Raw genomic sequence first — 21843 nt, forward strand, 5'->3', positions numbered from 1 at the left:
CCCCAACGGTGGCGCAACGAATTTCGAGTATGGTGGAAGTTTCGGCTTGTGACCTGGCAACTACGAGTCGCGAAATCTGAATTACTTCCACTCTTTGACCCTCTGTGCTCTTCAGAGGAACCTACCAACAACCTACGCAAGAATCAGCCATAACGTACCAACTCATCTCTGTAACGTATCGATTAATGGTGGTTCTACCATTGGAATCTACTCATTGATCAGTTGAGGCGTTTGCTAAAGTCTACGGTCGACAGTAACGCGAGAATTAGCGAAGAAGGAAAATGGCTGGAATATCGTCGACCGTTTATAACGCTTTATTTAAGAGGACCTCGACTTTTGCCCTCACAATCTTAGTTGGTAGTTTCTTCTTTGAACGAGCATTCGATCTAGTGTCGACAAGTATTTTCGAAAGTGTTAACAAAGGAGTAAGTCTCTTATGTAAGATTTTCTCAAATGAATTTCCTTTCTTAATTCCTGAATACATATGGGTAACTCATGCTTTTCTAATGGCTATCCATTTTAGATTACAGTTACATATTACGTATAATCGATATAAATTGATCCTTCATTTCTAAAACTAGTAACGTATTTTAATTTTCCCACGTTCTTTTATGTTGCAGAAATTATGGAAAGACATAAAGCACAAGTACGAGAAATAATAGCTCGTGGATACTTTTAAGTTTGAACATGTAAGATAATAGATGGAAAACGAGCAGTCTGGTACTTTGTGTAGATGAATAAATTTACAGAAACAAAAATATCGCGTCATGGTTCTTAGATTCAATTTTAAACTATCATTTCGGTCCTTAAACTGCTTTCACAAATGTAAATAATAGAAATGTTTACTTGTAATTTTAACTTAATCATTTTATTTGATAGCTCACGCACGGATCAACAGACAAATACGATATATAACAAATTATGCTAAAAACTTTCTTTACATGAACATCTAAAGTAGTAGTATAACATTATTTGTCTTGTTTTCTTAGTAAGCTTCTTTCTTGGACATTGTTATACGAGCACAAGTTTCTTTATGGCTATTCCAATCCTTCACTTGGCAGTTTCTGTTCATAATAATAATTATTATTCAGTGAAAGTAATAGCAGGATTTTATGTAGAACAAATCATTCTCTTTTTACCTTGTACAATACCATGCTTCTTTGCATTGGGAGCATCGTTTTCTTGCAATATTTTTACATTGAAAACATTTTCTTTCCTCTGGAGGAATCATTACATCAAAGTCATAAGCATTATTCAAAATTTTAGCAATGTTTCTAACTTCTTCGGCATTGTTGATGTATAGCAACTTCGATTGATGTGTAGCTAATCTCCTCCATTGTTTTTTATATGTCTTCAAAATCGATGACCTTATCTAAAAAATTCATAGCGTTTAATACTTTAAGAGATGTCCTTAGGTGTGTTCTTTGTAAACAATGTCATGATCAAACTTCAAAAACGTCATTAATTAAGGGAGTAAAAAGTTACTTGTGGTAGTTGTTCAACAAGCACTGGCTTCTGTACATTTGACGACACATTTGATACACTTAACCGAGCGAGCCATTGACGAAATTCTAGCAGCGGTGCAATTTGGTCCAAGGTTTCTTCGTGCAAATATTTCTGCAACTACAAAGAAAAGGTATTTAACATATCATGATGATTGCTTTCTTGCCAAAGAATCAATCAAACGTTACGAAGGCGATACCCCAAGTCAAGAGTGGTTGAACGAATTAGTAAAAAAATATATTTACTCACTTCTAACAACCGTGAAAACCTGTACTCATTGATGTCATAATATGTCGCACTTTTAGGGTTAAGAAGAAGCTCTCGTAGTCCAATCCAAACTTGTCCTTCCATTTTACACATTTTCTTCCCCTCTTCGGGTGTCACGGTATTCCACCTTCCATTGAATACCAATGTATTTCCTAAAAATGGTGAAACATAACGAAAATTGATGTCTTGATATGTGGTATGTATCAAGACGTAAATTTCTACCGGATTCATCCTGCCTTTTCCAGGGATGCCTTTTCACCAGTTCGATCAATAGAGATGGAACATCGTGTACTATCAGCATTCTCGAAAGTGCACACAATGGCAGATTGTCTGTATATTCCGATAAGTAACGCAAAATTGACACACATCTCATACAAATGTCAAAATCAAGCTCAGACCTTTTCTGTGTCAATTCCATTAAACAGGGAGTACTAAATAAAAAGCATATAAATTTTAATAGCATAAAACCAACTTTGATGCACATTAAATGGAAAGCTGCAACAACGAATGTAATTAATGTACTCTAAATTTGAAATTGATGGGTCTATACAAGATCACAGAGCAGTCCATTAAAAAAATTTATGAAATTTCTAAAATCTACAACCCTGAATTAAAGAATACATATTTTATTGTTCAAAACTTGACACACATTTTGTTACGTACGCATGAACAGCAGCGCTATAGTGTAGTTAGATAATAAATAAGACATACTTGAACTCTGTTATATCCCCATTGTGGTCTTCCAAGGTAGAATGCAGAAATGTAATAACATTGTGCACTGCATAATCAATGAGATCCAGAACAGATTCTTGAATTGCTTCAGCACCTTCTACATGGTAAAGAATATTTTCTAGCAGAGAAACAGCTATTTGTTCATGGTAAAACACACTGTACAATATGAATGTATTAGATGGTTCCCCATTAATTTCAATTAAAAGTGGAAAGATGTTCTGCTTCCAGATATCAATTTCAATTACATTCTGAACCAAAAGGTGTGCCTAAAAATTGAATAAATATTGTGATCAAAAGAAAATGTCATCCATATATACAATCATTGAAAGAAAAGGACATTACTTTATGTAAATTGATAAACCACTCTTTCACATACTCCTCCTGACTAGTATGAATTTCGGTAATACTTTGCTGATTCAAAAGTATCAATTTTTTGTGCAACTCAAACCAACTGAAACCAATTATTTATTTACAATGTTACTTTAGATTAATGGTTCATTTTTATTAAAGGCTCTAAGATGAAAATATGCCGCTGTTACCATTTTGTGCCAATATCGGATAGATCGATGTCTTTCAAACTTTCAACGAATGATTGAATTTCCCAATGCGACAATACGGTCCCTCTGTTCATTTTTATCTTCTATCTTTTTGAGGAAATAAATGTTCGTATTACATACGCGCCAGCAGCCATTTGTAAACAACTTTTCAGTTAACAGATTTACACATTTTACATTATACCGGTTTTATGACTACTAGCGATGAGCGTCGTATAAACACCATTTTACGCCGGAATTATCGGTAAAACCGGAGAAAAACAGCGTTTGCGCGCTTATCACTAGTGGTTATAACCAGAGATGAGTTGGTTATAACATCGGTAATTATAAAACCGACATAAGGCAACTGGTGTAAATGTACTCAGTTATCGATACCAGAGATGAGTCGATATCAAGGACAAGTTCCATAATTCGAGTTAACCATAGTTTAATTGGTTTACATTTGGTTTAAACATCCTGTAGACGAGTTAAACTTCGGTTAACTTGAGTTATGGAACAGGGCCTTAGTAAAGTAAGTAACTACTCAAGGTTGCCACTGCACTAGAGACTGTTACTATCCTCTGAATCGCGACGGTGGCAACACTGTACAACTAACTCATCTCTTCTGGTTGCTTCTGGAAAAATGACTGGTAGTGATCAAGAATGCACATATAAGTCTAAAAGGTTAAATTGTGGTACTGAGGCCATGCACTTGGGCCGAAAGCCGTCGTACGAAAGGCGAAGTCTGAAAAGTTGAACGAAGAAAGTCGCATTGCGCATAAATCCATTGGTATTGAACCTTTAGAAAAAGGCCGAAATCCATAAAGATGCAGATACAGAAACAGTCAGCACGTGTATAAATAAATAAATAAATAAATATATACAGACGTTCTTCGAGAAAAGTGTAATTTTATAAATTGAATTATCCAATTAAGAAACAAAGCGGAGGAAACGTGGTACTGGGCTCAAATCATTGGGCCGAAATCCAACATACGAAAGAAGAAGAATAAAAGGTTACAGAGATAAAAGGTGATATCCTAAACGATGTGTGAGTGCTCTTTTGCAAGAATGCAATGTCACTGTGCACCTTGCTATTTCATTTAAAACTGATAGATTTTCTACTCAGACTTCCTGCTTAATTTCCCTTTCCGTTGTAGAGGACCACCTACGATGCAAACACCTATTAATCTCATTGCATTAAGAGAACAAATACACGAAAATTGAGATGTCCTGCCAAATTCTAGAGATCGCTCGGATAACCAATCTTCATGAAGTGAAGAAATTACTTGGAAGTTCCTTGAATAGAGGTAATTATCTAATGAAAGTGCTTCAAGTCTCCTTCTATGAATATGTATTTCATAAATGTTACATGTTACTCAGTTGACACTGTATCGAAGGATGAATTACCCCTTCAAGACGTTTTGGTTTCATTGTCGTCTGCTCGAGATATTTTGGTTATAGCATTGAATACCAAGATAATTATTCTAGCATGTAAGTATACTCAAATCTTTTTTTGCATCTGTATCACTTAATGTATAATTTGAATCGATCATTCAAAGTTAAAGAAAAAAACTATTCATGAATTGCAGTCCTTGTTTATCTCCTTTAATCTGTTTCAGCAAAATGGAATTTACTAGGTCACAATGATGCAAATAATGAATTTTGTATTATTTGGAGCGATGAAATAGCAATGGAACCAAAGTATGTATTCTACTTTAACGGTATAAGAAAGTTCAATACAATTTTCTATCTTTTTCAGTGAATGGATCACGTCCATATCTTGTTTCCCAATTACAATTCTAGAAAAAAGTAGTGCACGTGGTGAAGTCGACTGGACCTGCGTATGTGTGGGTTTCTCTACTGGCTTTATAAAATTTTACACCGAGGTAAGTTTATCACGAAAAAATGAAATCGCCGTCATATTATTTCATGCTAATTGCCATTTGAATATTTGATTAGGACGGTGTGTTCTTAATGAAAGAATTGTTCCATGATGAACCGGTCCTGGCAATAAAGTGTCAATCGCGACACGCACCTAAATATACCGGTGATGTGGAATGTACCGAAGAAGTGCACGTGCTATATGGCAGTACAATATGCATTTTGCAAGGGTTTTCATTATTTTCGGTGCTGCGAGCCCTTAAGTGTCATTTGCAAAGAGGTATGATAATTGCTTAAATTTGAACGATTAACGTATCGACGCACGCGCGGAACTTTAATGAAAGAATACCAGGCTATAAAGGATTTTACTGTTTACCATAAGTAGCTCGGTTAAGCGGTACCGAAGAACCACCTGCAGTGAATTTGGTATTACAAAAATGGGGTTTCAAAAATCAAGATGTCACGAATGACTCAAAAATTATTGGTGCAACGACATTCAACTTATTTGACCACTTAATGACTGCTTCTATTAGTGGTGGTTATAACGCTTTATATCGTTCGAGTGCTTTCCAATACAACTTGATCGTTGCAACCGGCAAAAGACCTTTCATTGGATTTCACTATACTACAGAGAAAGGTTTTACTCCCGTTCTTTCTAACATTGCTGCATCAATGGCCAGTAAACTTGTAACTACAATAGGAACGGCTGTTCCGTAAGTATACGTTATGTTAATCTGAAAACGAGGTCGATTGGGCTCGATGAATGTGATTTTAATACCAATGCTTTACGTCGAATTCTCGTCATGTTCAAATCAGGGTTCTTAATTCTATGTGGTTTCGAGGCACCTCCAAAGCTGTCACGTCCCTGATGAAAGGAAATTCTGTAGCAAAAGAGGCGATAGAACGAATGACGTGCAGGTTTGGTTTAAGCGATGCCGTTAGAGAAGGCCTTTGCATAGTGGCCGCGCCCGTTAGAACTTTCTGCGTCGTGTCGGATACGATGGGTAGGGTGATATTAGTAGATACCAAACGTGGGCTTGCATTAAGAATGTGGAAAGGATATCGAAATGCACAGTGCGGTTGGACAGAATCGATCGAAGAAAGGCAGAGTTCTACACAAGGTAGTCAGTTGCGAACGACTTTATTTCTAGTCGTCTATGCCCCGAAGAAAGGAATTATTGATATTTGGAGTGTTCAACAGGATTTAAAAATTGCTACGTTCTCAGCCAGCAAACATGGCCGGTATGTATTATCCTTTTTTTTCTCTCCTTGTTTCTGCGATATGTCATTGCGGGCCATTTTTTCACCTAAAACGATTCCAGATTACTGTACATAGATTCGGGTTTATTTGGTCTGAACGATCGCCCATCGATATCTGAAAAACGATCGAGATGTTCCTGCATATTTATTGATCCCACGGGATATCTAAAGGAGATCACTGTACCCTTTCATTCGGTCCTCAACGAGAAGCATGGGCATAAAGCTCACGATTTGCATCTGTTAAAGAAATTGAAGCGAGTTATAAACAGGGACGAACTCGACGATGAAAAATTACAATCGGAAGTTGTCGATACGTGTGCACGCTTGAAGTCAATCGAATCGATGCTCCGAACTATTAAAGCATTAATGACGAGCAGGCACGTCACACCTTCCGTTCTACTTGCAGCGAGTCGCCATTTCGTCGACAAGTTCAAACAACGTGGTAATATCTTGGGTGCATAATCCGTGTTTACGGTACAATGTAAATTGAAATTTTTCTTCTACCCCTCGACCCCGTTTCAGATCCGGAGACGTTCGACCCAATGACAAAGTCACTTTTCCAACTATCGACACAGCTCCAACGTGCGACCGAATTCTACATTTTTACCCGCTCCCAATTCGAGCGCACTTCGAGCCCAATCTCGGGCGAGAGGCGGCTGTTCGAGCTGCTACTAGTCTCCGAGGAAGAGCTGCAAAGGATCTTGTCACTGCTCGAGATGTCTGCCGATACGGGAAACGTGACAGTTTCCAACAGAGTCACGTTCAAAGAAGACAGGAAGACATTTGCATACTTCTTGTCGTCTTTTCAAATCGGTACACCAACTTTTGTAGATTTCGAGAAGGACGAGTTCTCCGACAAGCTTCCTATCGTTTGTAGGTATTTTGAATGCGAACGTTCCGCCGAGCAATTTACAAAGGACTGACATTTCGTTTCCAGCCGAATTGGTGTATCGCAATTGGATGGACTCAACGGAGCCGGTAAACACCTGGCACGATGCCGCGGCACAAAGTGGCATTCGGCCACAAACGTTACTACGATTTGCTTTGATTTACTGGTTAAACCGAACGTATACGGCATCGTTGGCCGTGGAGTTGAAACGTTTCATTCATCTGATACATTCTATTTGTTCAATAGCGGGTACGTCATTGTTACATCATTTATTATACTCGATGGGTGATTCCTAGAGGGAAGCTTGCTTCGATGACTAAAGATTTCTTATGCTCGTCAAAGGCACGGATGAAGTGTGCGCTAAAGATAACGAGGTCTCTACATGGTGGCACGAGGTACGAGGAATGTTGACGGAATGTTCGAAACCATTCAATTCTTTAACTGCGGCCATGGCGTGCCGTGCAGTTTCGATCACGTTGGAAAAGAAGAGGGATCTGTTTGATCAGAGTAAACGAATGGAAAGCCATGGTGTCGAGACAATGGGATTACCCGACACCAGCGAACCGGAGGGTTTGGAGAAGCAGAAATATACAGAAAAAGAGTCATCGTCGAACGATGCACTCAATACAATGTGCAATTTAAAAAGCGACTGGGAAACCGTGAGTAAAGATGGCTGCCAATTCACCGTGCTAATTAGTCATTTGGAAGACTTGACTATATTGGACTACGTAGTAAGGTCAGTTAGTTCGAGAAACACGTTTCTCAGTTTTCCACGAATTGTGTCCGTGAATTCCGTGTAATTGTTTCCGTTAACTCTAGTCGGCAACCACCGCGAGACCATACCGGAAACTTTCTCTCGTTACGTTACGAGAAGGAAAATGTATCTTTAAGGCTTTTGCTCTCCGGAGGGAAAGGTACTTATTCAATTACTTGAATTTAACGTGCAGAAGCGACATTGCCAACCATCCTGATGCAATTTTCGATACTAGGTTCCGTATCGGAAATCGTTGCCAGGTGGCTCGCATCCACGGGATTGCATCCGACGTGCCTAATCGATTCGGAAGGCCCCGAGATCGATCGAGACCATTCTTTGGAAAGTTCATTAAACGTGACTGTCTTGTCACCCCAGACCGCCGCCGTTCGGGGATTCCAAGACGAGCGGATTAAACTCTTTCCGCTGACAAAGGACATCGGTGCAAAAGCAAACGTCGACGTTTCGACTAATGCCGAAACGATGGGTAATGGTTTTAAGAAACAGTCGAATACAGAGTTCTACGATCAGTGTCGCTAATTAATTGCTTCCGACTTTTCAGGTAAAATTGCCTTACTGAAGCTACATTTCCCATATAGCCTGGCAAGTGACGTGCTTCTGGCTAATTTATGTTGGCGATTTGTGACAACATGGATCGAGAATCCAACACGGTTAAAAGTCCTTGATGCGGCATTAACCGTTCTACGACATATACCTACGAAAATCATGCAACAAGGTAGGACGTGTAAGTTAGAACCGGTCTATTGTTATTCTTCAGGACGTGATATTTTACTAGGGTGGTTTGCCAATTATTGTAGGATTGTGCTGTCTCCTATGGACGCTACATTTAAAGAAAATGATCAAGGCAGCTTCTAAGCTTATGAATAAATTAGGAAAGTTACCAAATGAGAGGCTGTGCATGCAAACAATAGGACTGTCCGACATGCAGCTGACAATGTTTCTTCAACATTGCGTGACGTTTCTTGACATCTTCTTAGACGTAACCAACTTTACTTATAATATGTAAGATGTCCCAGGATCCGTTCATTCGTTCCTCTAAGAGTATTTCGTTTACTTGACCAGGCAACGGTGCTTGACGGGGAGAACAACGTAACCGTGAAATTTGAGGATTTGTGGGAATCTTCTCAATCGGGCCCAAAACCCCTCGTCGAGCTTATTACAATGCAAACCCCTGTCTCGTACGATCTAGTTTTGTTACATTTCCAACTAGTCAGTACCCTTCACATGATGGCATACTTTAACATAAAAGTGCAAAAACCGCTGGACAATTTATTCCAATCAACGGTTAGTATATCTCTAGCAAAACTCGCATATTCACTCCCTATCGACTTACTTTAGTCTTTTATCTTTTAGTCACGTCCGTACTTCTTTCAAGACATGACCAGTGGAACCATATTCACCTGGTATCATGACAATAAACAAGATGCTTTCCGCATGGAGTTCCTCCATCATGTAATCACAGCATCCACGAATTTTATCCATCGAGAAGCAGAGTACGAAAGTAGTTTTGGTACTTCACAGGTGGTCTTTTGGATGAGCAAGTGCCACACATTGGCATCTATTTGGAAAATTAATACTGACGAGTTAAGGGTACATCAGGTACAGCAGTTGTACGCCAATGGATTTGACAGGCTGGCTGAAGAGGTATGATTTTTCAGGTGTCTGAAAAATACGTGTTATTGTACGATATGTACGACATATCGTGTCTTAAATACGTGTCATTGTTCATCAAGGTCTGATATTTACTTCCCATTAATCTGCTTAAGGCTGTGACAGCTGTGAATAACACCCAAAAGCTCGCCGATGTGCTGCTCCCTATTGCTGGGAAACGCATTAAAGCATATCTATCTAAGACTCTCGATATTCTGAATAAAGTTTCACGGGTAAATCCAGCGCTAACAAAGTATCTAGACAGTTTGGTAAGTGCAGTCATTATGATGCCATTATTGGTAACGTACATTGGCTAGGAACTATAACGGTTACGGTGACACAAAGCAAATCACATTAATCGTATGCTTTCAGGATTCATTCGAGGGATCCCTGACTGACTATTCCGATAACGATACAATAGAACTCGTTCGTCTGATATCAAGATTTGTAGACGAAACAGATCCCAACTATCGCCTTGCCCAATTATTACTAGATGCTACGCTTATCTATGAAGAAAAGTTGTAATTTCAGAACCTTTGACAATTGAAATTCAGTAATTCCTGGTAAATCTCCGTTACGACACGGACACCCAATGCAACGTCGTTTCGAACGGGTCCACATAAAAGGAAAAATGTAATAAACAACAAGACTATAACTGGTCTATGTTGAAGGTTGCATGTACGTATGTACGTATGTACATGTATACAGTGCCGATGAAGTTAGAATATTTCTGAGTGGATAGCAATTCTAATATATTCTAGTCTGGTAAACATTCTTTGCGGATACGCGAAAGGAAGAAAGTATCATTGGCAATTTGAAAAATGTAAAATGAAATTTTATAAATTTAATTACAGCACGGTTACTTTGTTTTTGGCAATCGCGTAGTTTACACGGACCAAATCGGTGACGACTCAAATTGAGTATATTTACACCAGCTACCTTATACTGCTTTTATAACTGCAGATATTAAATGCCGCATAAATACCGTTCTACTCTGACTTTACTGGTAAAACCAGCTTAACGCACCGCCACTCAGAGGTATCAGGTGGTATGTACATATGTTAGCTGCCCGCATCAATCGCCAGGGGGCAGCACAGGACGCGATTGCGCGACCCTCCCCGTGAACAATCTGGAGCAATCTCCCAACTCATCTCTGGTAATCATGGATGCGCTGACGGTCCGCACTTTAAGCTCATCCGAGTCATCTCTGCTTTATGCAACACCCGATTCGCTCAGCAGCAAGGCAACCCAATTATAAAAAAAAAAGCGGCGGCAGTAGCGCCCTCGCGATAATTGTACGAATTACAATGACATTGCGGTTTAAATTCGTCGGTAAATACGTTGGTATCGATGGGTAACTTCGTTCTGTCGTATCGGTATTTTCATAATGCATTAACTGAAGAGAGAGACGGAGAGGGAAAATACATAATGCCAGCAGATTAGCCAGCGAAATGAATTTAAGGTCTTAGGCTACGCAAATAACATTATTCCCTTTCTCCGAACTCTTGGAAGAACGTATACGATGAAAGCAGTTGTGGAGAATCGCACGGAAACATCATGACGGATCATCTGGAGCCTTTTGAGCATTACGCGAGGAATTATCGGGTGGTCTCGGCGTTTAAGAACGAGCACACTCGAGAAGAGGAGAAAACGGAATCCACGGTAGTTGGTCCCCCTTGCGTAAGCCCACTTTTCGTCACCCCATTGTTCCGTTAAAACGAAGTATTGGTGTAACATTGAGACTTCCGGTAGGTCCCGCGCTGGACACGCAAAAAACGGAAACAAGACGATTTCCGTAGGGAAGCGCGGATTAAACAGAGTCGCAAGCGGTGTTTGCCAGTGTTTGCGCACTCCCGACCACCGGAATGTGATCACGAAACGAATTCGAGGGTAGCCGGAAGCCAAGTTGACGCTAGGAAAACGCGGGACCGGTCGGCGCCGGTCGGCGCCGATCATGACCCGAGAGCAAGCGGAAGGAGTGAGCGCAAGCACCGGCACAAAGGAGGAGGACGAGGCGGAGGAGGAGGAGGAGGAGGTGGAGGTGGAGGTCGAGCGAAGGGCTGCGAAGGGACGCGGGGGAAGAGGGTCGGGGTCCGGGCCGCGCGCGGGTGGCGCGGCGGAGGGGGAAGGGGGCCCGCGCCTCGGGTAAGGAGGGGGAAGCGAGACCGCGAGGCACCGCGGCCGCGAGAGGGAGACGGAGAGAGAGAGAGAGAGGTAAGAAAGCAGCTTCTCTGGCAGTATCCACGTGTTCAGTGCAGTAGCGCGTTATGACCCGGATGTTAGATAGTAACTGCAGTTTCGCGAGAACCAGCATTCCCGGATGTCCGATTTAACTCGCGCAACTGTTGGCCGCGGTCGCCGATAGACCACCGAGCGTCGTAACATGTTCAATCGGTAAGTTGGTCGCGGGTCGGTCAGGGGTTGAGCGGGGTTGAGTGCGCCGCTCGTGGGACCGACCGGGTCGGGCCTTCCCGGGCCTTCCCGGGCCTTCCCGGGCCTCCCGAGTTCGGAAGGAACCGGACAAGACGCGGCGCGGAATCGGGAGGGTCGCACGAGTGGCAAGCTCGACGCCGGGTAAGGGGGGGGCGGTTCGGAGCCGCCCTCGAGAACGCCGGAGGACTCGACGTTTTCACGACCCGTTGATATTCCTCAAGGATAGATGCCAGTAAATCGACGAAAGGTGCGAGTAAACTGCGAAGAGACTTGATCAATGCAGAAATCGCCAACCTTCGGGATCTTTTGCCGCTGCCGCCCTCGACCAGACAAAGACTCTCGCAGCTTCAGCTTATGGCTCTGGTTTGCGTCTTCCTGAGGAAAGCCAACTACTTCCAACAAGGTGAGCAACCGCTCGAACGATCCCTCCGTAGCACTTGCGCTCTCGTAAAGTGATGCCGATCTTGGCATTCGGGCAGGTAAGTAAGTAGATCGATAGGCGCGACTTTTCGATAGCGACGATCGACCGTTACTTTTCTCCTTGCAGCATTGAAAAGCAGCTCGTTGGACTCGGCGTACACCCCGATGCCCAACATAGGCTTTTCCAAGGTTAGCCCCTGATTTTTCACTTTTTGACCGACGATTGCACGTCGTTTGTGGGACCGGGCCAAAATACAAATCGTTACCGCTCGAAGGATCATTCCGATGGAATTCTTTTCCAGGCCATGTCCGGATTTATAATGATGATGACCCAGCATGGGAAGCTGCTGTACATCTCGGAGAACGCCGCGGAGTACCTTGGCCACTCCATGGTAAATCGGCCCACGAGGAGCCACGACTCGGCTCCGTTTTGCCAGCTTTCGATTTTAACCCCGTTCGTTCGCGCTTTGCAGGAGGATCTTTTGATTCACGGCGACAGCGTGTACGACGTCATCGACAAAGAAGATCACGCGGTCGTACAGAATCAGTTGTCCAGAAGCAGTCTCGTGCAGAGCGATCGGCGACTGTTTCTCTGCCGAATCAACGTGTCCAGGAACTCTCGACGGCAGCTACGTTTCGGAGACCAGAAGGTGAATAGGGCGGATTGATCTTTCTACCGCGGTAGAAAGGAGGTCCCCCGTGTTTACGACGTATCGATTCTCGGTTGCAGGTCGTTCTCGTCGAAGGCCACTACCTGCCGTTCGTTCCCCTGTGCAATCGCAACGACTCCGTCTTCTTGGCGTCCTGTACGCCGGTGGTCTTGCCGGAGACGAGGGAGAGCATTGTGCAGGGGGCGACCAATATTTTCACGACGATTCATTCGATGGACATGAAATACCTTCACATCGACAAAACGTAAGCGAGAACCCCCGCTCGAGCGTTACGAGGGTATTCGTATTTCGCATTTCATTTCCCCAGGGCCGAATGTTACATGGAGTACAGCCGGTCGGAACTCGTCGGCGTCTCTTGGTACAACCTTTTACACTGGGACTGCATCCGAACGGCTTATTGCAAGCACCAAACGGGTAAGTAGACGAGCTCGCCACTTTGCGGAATGGGTGCTAACGAAATATCCTATTTCTTTGTACGTCAAGTTATACAGTCCGACCAGGAACGATCGTGCACCGCCTTGTTGAAGCTGCAATGTCGCTCGGGGGGATGGTTCTGGGTTCACTGCATCCTGCAGGCTAAGGACACCTCCGAGGAGTGCCAACACCCCATTATCGTGTGCACCAATCAAGTCCTGAGGTACGAAATGCGAGGAGAGATCAGTCGAGCCTCGATCGGTTCTCGTTCGCTCATGTACAGCTTGCATTGGGTTCTGCTGCAGCGAGAGAGAAGCGGAAGTGATGCGCTCGAGCTCGTGGTTCTACCAGTACTCGGTGCAGCCGAAGTACGCCTACGGGGTTTGCGCGGCCGGTCAGAGTCGGGCCGTTTCCTACGGGCACGAGTACAAACGCTACGGCCCTCCGAGTCTAGACGAATCCTCGACCAACTGCCAGACAGCGCCGGCCGACGACTCCCAGCGGCCAAGCGCGCGGCTGTCCCGCGGCGACGCCGAGCCCGTCGACATGTCCATCAACAGCGCGGACCCCGACAACCGGTCGGTCAACCCGCTGAGCCACTTGCTCACCTTTGGATTCAACTATCACAAGTCGCTGAGGACCCTGACCCAGGCCACGCACAGAACCAAGTATCCCCAGCTGCCCGGTCAGCCGTTCGCGGACGAGGTGCCGCACAAGTACGACATCGTCGACCTGGACAAGCGACGCGGCGATTGCCCCGCAGAGGCGGAAGAGGCGGGAGAGGCGGAAGAGGCGGAAGAGGCGGAAGAGGCGGAAGAGTCGTGTCCGCAGAGAAGGGTCCCGCCGTTGAAACAGGCGGTCTCCGTCGAGCAGTGGAGCACCGGCGCCGTCTGGTCGGACGGCTTGCACAGGATCCCGGACGCGACGTCGGCACCGGACTCGGACCTGCAGACGCTCGTCTTCAACCTGGACTGGACCGCCGGCGAGCAGCACCTTCCCAATCTCAAGATCTCCCTGAGGAACTCGAGCCAGGACTCGAGAACTAGTCAAGAGGTCGAGCCCGTAACGCGGCGCACGAGAGAAAAGTGCGACTCCGAGGACGAGTCCAGCGATCCGTCCAAGTCGGACTGCAGGGAACTCTGCCCTTGAGTCGATGCCGTCCCCTTCCTTTTCGACGCGAGTACTCCTCCGCGGGTATTGAAAGAGCTGTAAATAGTCGATGGCGGATCGCTCCCTCCGTCGCGGACGTCACTCCCCGCGACACTGGAGAACGTCAAATTCGGCCCGAGGTTCTCGTATAGGGAGATGGGCCGGGTCCTTTCCTCTCCTCGGGAAGGATCTCCTAGGGTTCTCCTCGTCTCGCACCTTAGAGGCATTCGAGGGGAATCTAGCTTCAGGTAAAAGGTCTTCGTGACCCTCTTCCTAACGCGCGGGTAGAAGTAGGACGGGGTATTTCGGAGTTAAGCGCGTTACTCGGTGCTCGGGAGGGGTATGCGATCGAGGAAACGTCATTGTGCGCACAAGACTGACTTTTAACCCCTAGCAATTCGCCTTCGGGAGTACCGAAGCACGAGTACTCGGCCAAGAGTACTTTAGCCGAAAAATTGGTTCCGCTAGAGTAGACGCGTCATCATTTTATAATTACGCAGCCAAGCCAAGCGTAAATTACGATGCGAACGGCATAAACTACCCACCTAGCAGTTCCCTCGTCTGCGATGACTGTATTATTAAGCTTAAGAAGGAAAAACGATAGTACAAACCAAGGACTAGAACGGACTAGGGTTCTACCTTGATCCTTTGGAGAAAATTAGACCCCCTTGCGCTCGTTCGATAGTTTCTTTTATCGAAAACCGGTGGAAGCGAATCCCTGAGAAACGATTTCTCAACGGCCGGTTAATATTTATTTCGAGTGCGCTTCCTACCCCGCTGTACGTCATACGCTTAGCGGTCGGTCGGTGTAAGAGAATATACGGATGAATTAGACCCGTGCCCGAGTAGACGGGAGAATTTCATCTTACGTCTAAAGTAGGAAACCGCAAGAGGTTCGAGGCGGAAAGTTACGAGAAACGAGACGAGGGATGTTCCATACTCGAGTACGTCCTATTCATTCTCAAGCTACATCGAATGCATTACCGCTTAAATATTATCGCTATACAAAGGAAGTATTGCATGTTTCTCCGTCAGAGGGAGGTAAATAGATCGAACGGCTAGATGCTTAAGGACGCGAACGGTCCCTCGGTACCCGCCGAATTTAAAGGGTCTCCCAAATTGGCGAGGAACCGTCGCGAGTCACCCGCGACCCTGGACGAGGTCCCGAGTAAAGTCTCTGGCACGCCTCCTTACGATCGATCCAGGAGGCCGCGGCACTTGGACGCCCAACGTCTTCGGCCAGGGTCTCGACCTGGACGCCGAGAGCTAGACGGCCGACTCCGGGTCGCCCGGAGAACCCTTGGACGAGGCTCGGTCGAGCAGCGCGCCGTTTTCCCCGTCCTTGTTGGCGCATCCGTCCGTGCAGAGCGACAACGTCCGTTGCCGCCTGGCTTCCTTCTTCTCGCGTTCGTTCTACGGTGCAAAATCGACCTCGTCACGGCCAGCCGGCAATCGTCGGGGGAGAGAAGGGGCGAAAAGGCAAAATCTCACTTTGAAGAAGAGTCGGAGGTAGCGGCAGGAGAAGTTGATGCAATGGCCCTCCTCCTCCTCGGCATCGATGTAGACGCCCCTGACGAGGATCGAGTTGCTGCAATTGAGCAACACCAGGAAGACGAAGCAGCCCACGTGGGTGATCCAGCAGGAGAGCTCCGGCCGATCGGGGAACAGCCAGAGGTCCAGGCTATTCCAAATGCCCCGCCAAACGTTGACGGTGCCCAGAAAGCTGACGAGAAGGAACGCGTCCGCCGTGATCAGCCGCGGGAGTCCCTCGAGGCGTCCGCAAACGTACTCCATCGCCGGCTGCAGACAGAAGGTCGCCGAGACCAGCGCGTATCCCCCGACCTGAAACGGAAACGCGTAAGACGCGCGAGACTCCGGAGACTCCGGAGACTCCGGAGACTGACGCCGCCCCACTCACCAACGACCCGATGGCCGAGTACTCCCGATTCGTCGGGTACAGGTACATGTCGAACATGATCCACGTCCCTCTCCAGACGAAGACGACGAGGGTTCCGACGACGCCCACGCTGACTGCACAGTCCAGGATGTAGAGGCGCCAGTCCTTCGTGTACTGAAAGGGGAGATTCTCAGCTCATCTTCAGCGACCGGGCCGGCCGAGCAAAGGCGCGACGCCGAGCGAAGGCGGATCGCCGGATTCGCCGGATTTGCATTAATTGCGATTTCTTTATCCGCCGCGCCATCGCCTACGGGGCGAAGACGCGACGGATCGACGGCGGACACCGAGCCAAGCCCGGGGGGGGGACGCGTCCGCCTCCCGGAATGCGGGGAAACTTGTTTGTCCTCGAGTAAACGATACGTTAACAATGGAAGATTGTACGGAACCGACAATTGGCCGACAATTGGTCGTAACGCGACAAAGTAACGCAAGTAGGTACAAGTAGCTACCGGTGGCTCGTCGAAAGTTACCGTCCCGGGCGATTCCCGGGCGATTCCCGGGCGATTCCCGGGCGATTCCCGGGCCGGAACGAGGGGAGACTCACGTCGACCCGGAACATGGTGGGCACCTCGAAGTAGCCGCGATACGAGTCCAGGGTGAGGGCGAAGGGCGGCGCCGAGATGTTGCGCAGGGACCGCACGAGGGCCAGGGCCAGCAGACTGGTCAAGGTCGTGGCGGAGACCGTGGCCGGGGTCAGCTCCGTGTAGAGGTCCAGGGCCTGCCAGGCGCCGCGCCAGGCGTTGACGCAGCACAGCCCGAAGAGCGCCGTGTAGAGCCTCGAGCCCAGGTAGTAGAAGAGCCGATGCTTGTCCGGGTGCAGCAGCTCGGCCAGCAGGTACTGCAGCAGGCTGAAGAGGAACAGCCCGGAGAAACCGACGACGATCGAGGCGGCGCTGCTGAAGACCGGGTTCTCCGGGTAGACGTAGGCGTCGCTCAGGCCCCAGGTGCCGCGCCAGTAGCCGACCACGGCCGGGGCGGCGACGCTCGCCGAGAAGACGGCGTCCAGGACGGCGAGCGCCGCCTCGTGCAGCCGGCCGGCCGAGAGCCGCCGGCGGAGGACGCTCGTCGTCCGCAACTCCACCATCTTCCGCTCGCCGCTACTCATCGTCAGCCGCGAGGACCGCTCCTCCGCCGCGTCTCTCCGGCCGCGGGCCGCTCATCCCGACGGAATCGGCCGCTCGCCTCCTCGCCGAGCGGGTGCCTACTGAGTCTCCTTGGGCCCCGCTATCTCTTATCGAACACCTAGCCCGTCGCGCCCGTCGCGCCCGTCGCGCCCGTCGCTTCCAATGACATCGCCGTTCGCCGTCGCGGAGGACGGACCCCTACTCTCGCTCTCGGCTCTTGCTCTCCGGGCACTCCATTCATCAAACCACGTGCAATCATTCCCCTCGACCAACGTGCGCCCGCCAGCCTCCTCCCTCCCTCCGCCCTCCGGACGACGACGACCACGGCGACGACGACGCTCGCTCCAAGGGCCTGGCCGAATCGGACCGACTACACGCCCTTGACCCGGAAATCTTGAGAAATTGGTCATCGGTGCGCATAGCCGTATCCGCGTCCATTCCCCCGCGCTTCTCGCGGCTCTTCGAATTAAGGCCACCGCACGTGTCTTCGGCTCGCGTCCACCTAGGGAAAGAAAATATCGACCGAATGCAAGATAAGAGGAGACCGCGCCGATAAAACTCCGCTAATTGCGAAACCGTGAAAATTCCCCGGAAGGCGTTCGATACCTTATCGCGTCCCGACGCCTCGTCGAGCCGATCGATTTCGAGAACGATTCTTTGGGAGAGAGTTCGCGCGAGCGGCTCGGCCTTCCTCTTTGCCGGTGGTCGTGGCCAATTTCAGGGAATTAGCTCGACGAGGTAAGCGTTCGATCCATTCGTCCATTCATTCGCTCGCTCCTTCATTCTTCCATCCATCAAGAAGGTCTTTTAGCCGACGCGCCGCGACGTTTCGTGACTTTAAACCACTTCCAAGGTTAAGGAGCGACCTAGCCGCGCCGGAGGGGATCCCGAAATTCGCTCCCGGTGGAAAATCCGACTCTCCTCCGACGCCATTACGTAATTTCTCTCCGATTTAATTGTTTCTCCGGCTATACCCTAGATTCTAGCGGACCATAGTGCGTTTATGTCCTCCCCTATCTGCACTAAACTGCGGCTTCTATAGGCGGGCCACGCGTGAAAGGAAGCCGCAGGAAGCCGCGCGTCCGCTCCGCCCGCCATTTTATATCGGGTTTCGGTCGAACACCTAGCGACTCGCCGAATCACCCGCGAGGTCATTTCCGTCATTTCCGTCATTTCGGGCTGAAACCGAGGCGAATCGATCGAGTACCGATATTCCAGGTTTCCAGGTTGGGGACTGACCAGGGTAGAAATGGCTGGAAATGAGAATCCAAGTTACCGTCCAGGACGATTCACGCCGTTCGTGGCCATCGCTTAATCGAAGGGAGTAGCATTTCAATCGGAATCTGTCGTTTCATCCCGGAAAAATTGGAGCGTGTCAAGTTCCGTGCTTCTCTGTCAAAAAATTGCCATGATTACCTAATTCCGGCGTACTAAATATAGAGTAAGTGCACGGTGGAGATGTAGTAATTGACGTTAATTGAGATGTACAGCAATCGAGAAGAGCCTGCCACAATGACAGGATGAAAGTCTAGCCGATTGACGTAGATCTATAGATTGAACCGCCTCCATGCCGACCATTGTCTGCGAGTCCGGCTGAAATTGAAGAACGTTCACAGGCCGATACCTGCGCGCTCCAGCTGTCGTATTTATCGCAGGATAACGCTGTCGAGGAAGACGATGAACCTGTAGCATCGCCATCGGATCCTGGAGGCGACGATCCGGTGCACGTAGTTCTTGAAATCCTGCCAGACGAGACACGAGTCGTACGCTCCACGCGGGTAAACGGGGGAGTTTATTTCAAAATATACATAATAATCGGCATTTAGTCTTTATGCTCTTTCTTCCATGTAACGAAATATTCGATAATTAACGAATTTGATTGTTAGCGGGTCCGGAGGGAACGTCCAATTATTTAGTTCCGACGTTCCGATTATTTAGCGGGCTCCGTCGAACGACACCTCACGACCCAGGGATGAACCTTGACGTCTTCCAAGGGCAGTCGGCGATCTGGATCGACTACCAGTAACTGGAAAATTGACAGTCAGGAGATAAGGGCATCGGTGATGACGAATGGGTATGTAAATCCTCGAAATAGTTGATATGTATGCAACTTCACCCTGTGTCAAGATATTTCATGTCTTTACTCACCCTAGATATTAAATCACAAGCGTCCGCGCTAACGAAGTCGGGAATCTTGTATTGAGCTTTCTTAATTTTAATATAAGTCTCTTCGTATGTCTTGGCAAAAAAGGGGGGGCTTCCGACCAAACACTCGTAACACAATACTCCAACACCCCATATATCCACCGCGTTATTATGCGTTTTCCCAGTAACCATTTCTGGCGGTAAATAATCCAAAGTACCACAAAGGGTCTCTCTGCGAGAGGAGGGTGCGTGAACGGACCAACCAAAGTCGGCAATCTTCAATTCACCCTTTGATCCGAGAAGTAAGTTCTCTGGCTTAATATCTCGATGAATCACTTTCTTACTGTGGCAATATTGCAAAGCGTCTGCCAATTGGTAAATATAATTAGCAGTTCTGCAAAAATAAGGCATGAATAAACGATAAATGTATCTCGTTAAAAGTATAGCTCAAGATTTTCACAGAACATCTTGAGCTTTGTTGCAAAATTCACTTATTACTTATTATTCTTTAACTTACCTGACTTCATCAAAGCATTTATTTGGTTGATTGCTTAATTCCTTAAACAATTCACCCTTTTGTGCATATTCTAGAATTAGGTATATTCTTGAATCGTCATAGAAATACCCATACATTCGTAAAATATTTGGATGCCTAGAAAGTAATGGTATAAAAACTGTGACACGTGTATAGAAATTGGAAAACAAAAAATAACTAAATTTACCTAAGATGCGTCTGGATCTCAATTTCTCTTCGCACTTGGTGATTTACCCCAGCTTCTTCTATTTGTGATTTGAAAAGTACCTTCATGGCGATAACGTATCTTGATTTTTTTTCTCTAGCCAAATACACGTTTCCAAACTTTCCTCTTCCTAGAGCAGGGCCAATTTCGAAATCTGCTAAGCACCATCTTTGCTCTTTTACATCTTTTTCTTTCTCTACGTCGGTACTGGTTTGCCCATTACTTCGAATCTTTTTTATTGCATCTACCCGTTTAGCCGGAGGAGGTAATCTTGGGGGAGGCATTAACTGCTGAGTCTTGCTTTTAGAGTCATTATCGTCCACAGGTTTCTCATGCATCGAAACTGTCTTACGATGCGAATTAGAAATAATAGATACAGTATTTTCTTTGGACTTAAACAACTTTTGGGACACGGAAGTCGAGATATTTGTATTTGTTACAACGGTAGATTTTGTTTCTTCACCTTGCTGTACGAGTTTAAGAACTTGATGCTTATTTTCCTTATCCTCCGACATATCGTTTGAAAACAATATTCAATTCTGAAATTAAACACAAATAGATCTTGTTCAAAATGTGACTGGATAGACAATCATTGTAGACAATGTTTATCGGAATATAAATTATGCCATTTAAATAATCTACACATTTTGGTTGCAATTCCGAGCAGTGTCACAAATCTAGCAAAGCACATTGTAAACCACACATGTTCGAAATGGATAACACAAACCCTCCGATGAAACAAGTAGCGGTTAAATCACTGCCAACAAATTGAGAATTACGCGCTGATTTCGCGAAAATGAAACTTCTTCAAACCTCCAAATAATTTCACCTGACTACACTCATAGCTCGAGCCAACAAAACTCAACATTTAAAATAACGAACTTAACGAATTTCCCTCTTAACGGGGATTGGACGACGCATGGGCATTGAGTAAACGCATGTAGACGGCAAACCAGAGCAGAGATGAGTTGGGAGATTGCTCACGGGCAGGATCGTGCGATTGCATCCTGTGCTGCCCTCTGGTTTCGAACGTTAGCTTTCACCGTTTTTTGTCCCCAAGGGCGGCACAACGAATTTCTGGTAGGGACTCGCGTACTGGCGATGGCGGTACCATCTACCAGTCGCCGTTGGTGGCTCACGTACTCGTGATGGTAATACCATGCGGCAGTTGACGGTGGTGGCTTACCTACGCTTACCGACACTGCTCGCTTTTCATGGTAAGGGAAGAACATTCGTGACACTCCATTTGACTTTATCTACTTATCTACTACTATTAAGTACATTGCTGCCTCGAAGTCGACGT

The 21843-nt window shown here is 46.6% G+C and overlaps 6 protein-coding genes across 10 annotated transcripts; 3 read left to right on the plus strand and 3 right to left on the minus strand.

Annotated features, from left to right (window-relative positions):
* The first annotated feature begins 90 nt into the window (after window positions 1-90).
* LOC105699852 (cytochrome b-c1 complex subunit 9) lies at window positions 91-758 on the plus strand. The gene is made up of 2 exons (XM_012425224.2): window positions 91-425; window positions 621-758. Exons 1-2 carry the CDS (start codon window positions 282-284, stop codon window positions 657-659), a joined length of 183 nt encoding a protein of 60 aa, XP_012280647.1. The 5' UTR covers window positions 91-281; the 3' UTR covers window positions 660-758.
* A 91-nt stretch (window positions 759-849) lies between these two features.
* Window positions 850-3566, minus strand: LOC105699851 (zinc finger MYND domain-containing protein 10). Its single transcript, XM_012425222.1, has 8 exons — window positions 3042-3566; window positions 2845-2953; window positions 2482-2768; window positions 1993-2201; window positions 1753-1922; window positions 1486-1623; window positions 1140-1372; window positions 850-1064 (listed from the first exon to the last, which is right to left on the minus strand). Exons 1-8 carry the CDS (start codon window positions 3131-3133, stop codon window positions 986-988), a joined length of 1317 nt encoding a protein of 438 aa, XP_012280645.1. The 5' UTR covers window positions 3134-3566; the 3' UTR covers window positions 850-985.
* A 90-nt stretch (window positions 3567-3656) lies between these two features.
* LOC105699850 (rab3 GTPase-activating protein non-catalytic subunit) lies at window positions 3657-10349 on the plus strand. 5 transcript variants are annotated; one of them, XM_012425217.1, is made up of 20 exons: window positions 3657-4083; window positions 4193-4342; window positions 4416-4526; window positions 4655-4736; window positions 4795-4921; window positions 4995-5196; window positions 5302-5629; window positions 5733-6158; window positions 6239-6618; window positions 6699-7049; window positions 7114-7314; window positions 7408-7801; window positions 7885-7979; window positions 8055-8303; window positions 8379-8552; window positions 8635-8816; window positions 8900-9121; window positions 9191-9481; window positions 9604-9756; window positions 9860-10349. In XM_012425217.1, the coding sequence occupies exons 2-20, from the start codon at window positions 4261-4263 to the stop codon at window positions 10010-10012; spliced, it is 4203 nt and encodes a 1400-aa protein (XP_012280640.1). In that variant the 5' UTR covers window positions 3657-4083; window positions 4193-4260; the 3' UTR covers window positions 10013-10349. The 5 variants fall into 5 exon arrangements, with proteins under 5 accessions (XP_012280640.1, XP_023289091.1, XP_012280642.1 ...); XM_023433323.1 differs by having other exon boundaries at window positions 6239-6615; XM_012425219.1 differs by having other exon boundaries at window positions 3657-4064.
* Window positions 10350-11575: 1226 nt separating this feature from the next.
* Window positions 11576-15383, plus strand: LOC105699935 (neuronal PAS domain-containing protein 4). Its single transcript, XM_012425387.2, has 9 exons — window positions 11576-11881; window positions 12142-12323; window positions 12468-12529; window positions 12643-12732; window positions 12814-12990; window positions 13071-13255; window positions 13319-13425; window positions 13495-13648; window positions 13731-15383. The coding sequence occupies exons 1-9, from the start codon at window positions 11871-11873 to the stop codon at window positions 14572-14574; spliced, it is 1812 nt and encodes a 603-aa protein (XP_012280810.1). The 5' UTR covers window positions 11576-11870; the 3' UTR covers window positions 14575-15383.
* Window positions 15384-15506: 123 nt separating this feature from the next.
* Window positions 15507-17660, minus strand: LOC105699936. The gene is made up of 4 exons (XM_012425388.1): window positions 17076-17660; window positions 16493-16645; window positions 16066-16416; window positions 15507-15987 (listed from the first exon to the last, which is right to left on the minus strand). The coding sequence occupies exons 1-4, from the start codon at window positions 17634-17636 to the stop codon at window positions 15841-15843; spliced, it is 1212 nt and encodes a 403-aa protein (XP_012280811.1). The 5' UTR covers window positions 17637-17660; the 3' UTR covers window positions 15507-15840.
* A 1768-nt stretch (window positions 17661-19428) lies between these two features.
* LOC105699633 (aurora kinase C) lies at window positions 19429-21398 on the minus strand. The gene is made up of 5 exons (XM_012424772.1): window positions 21268-21398; window positions 20523-21079; window positions 20318-20452; window positions 19804-20194; window positions 19429-19681 (listed from the first exon to the last, which is right to left on the minus strand). Exons 2-5 carry the CDS (start codon window positions 21053-21055, stop codon window positions 19586-19588), a joined length of 1155 nt encoding a protein of 384 aa, XP_012280195.1. The 5' UTR covers window positions 21056-21079; window positions 21268-21398; the 3' UTR covers window positions 19429-19585.
* Between the last annotated feature and the right edge of the window lie 445 nt (window positions 21399-21843).

Source organism: Orussus abietinus, unplaced genomic scaffold (assembly GCF_000612105.2).
Source record: "Orussus abietinus isolate OABI.00-Male unplaced genomic scaffold, Oabi_2.0 scaffold697, whole genome shotgun sequence".
In the NCBI taxonomy this organism is placed as follows: domain Eukaryota; kingdom Metazoa; phylum Arthropoda; class Insecta; order Hymenoptera; family Orussidae; genus Orussus; species Orussus abietinus.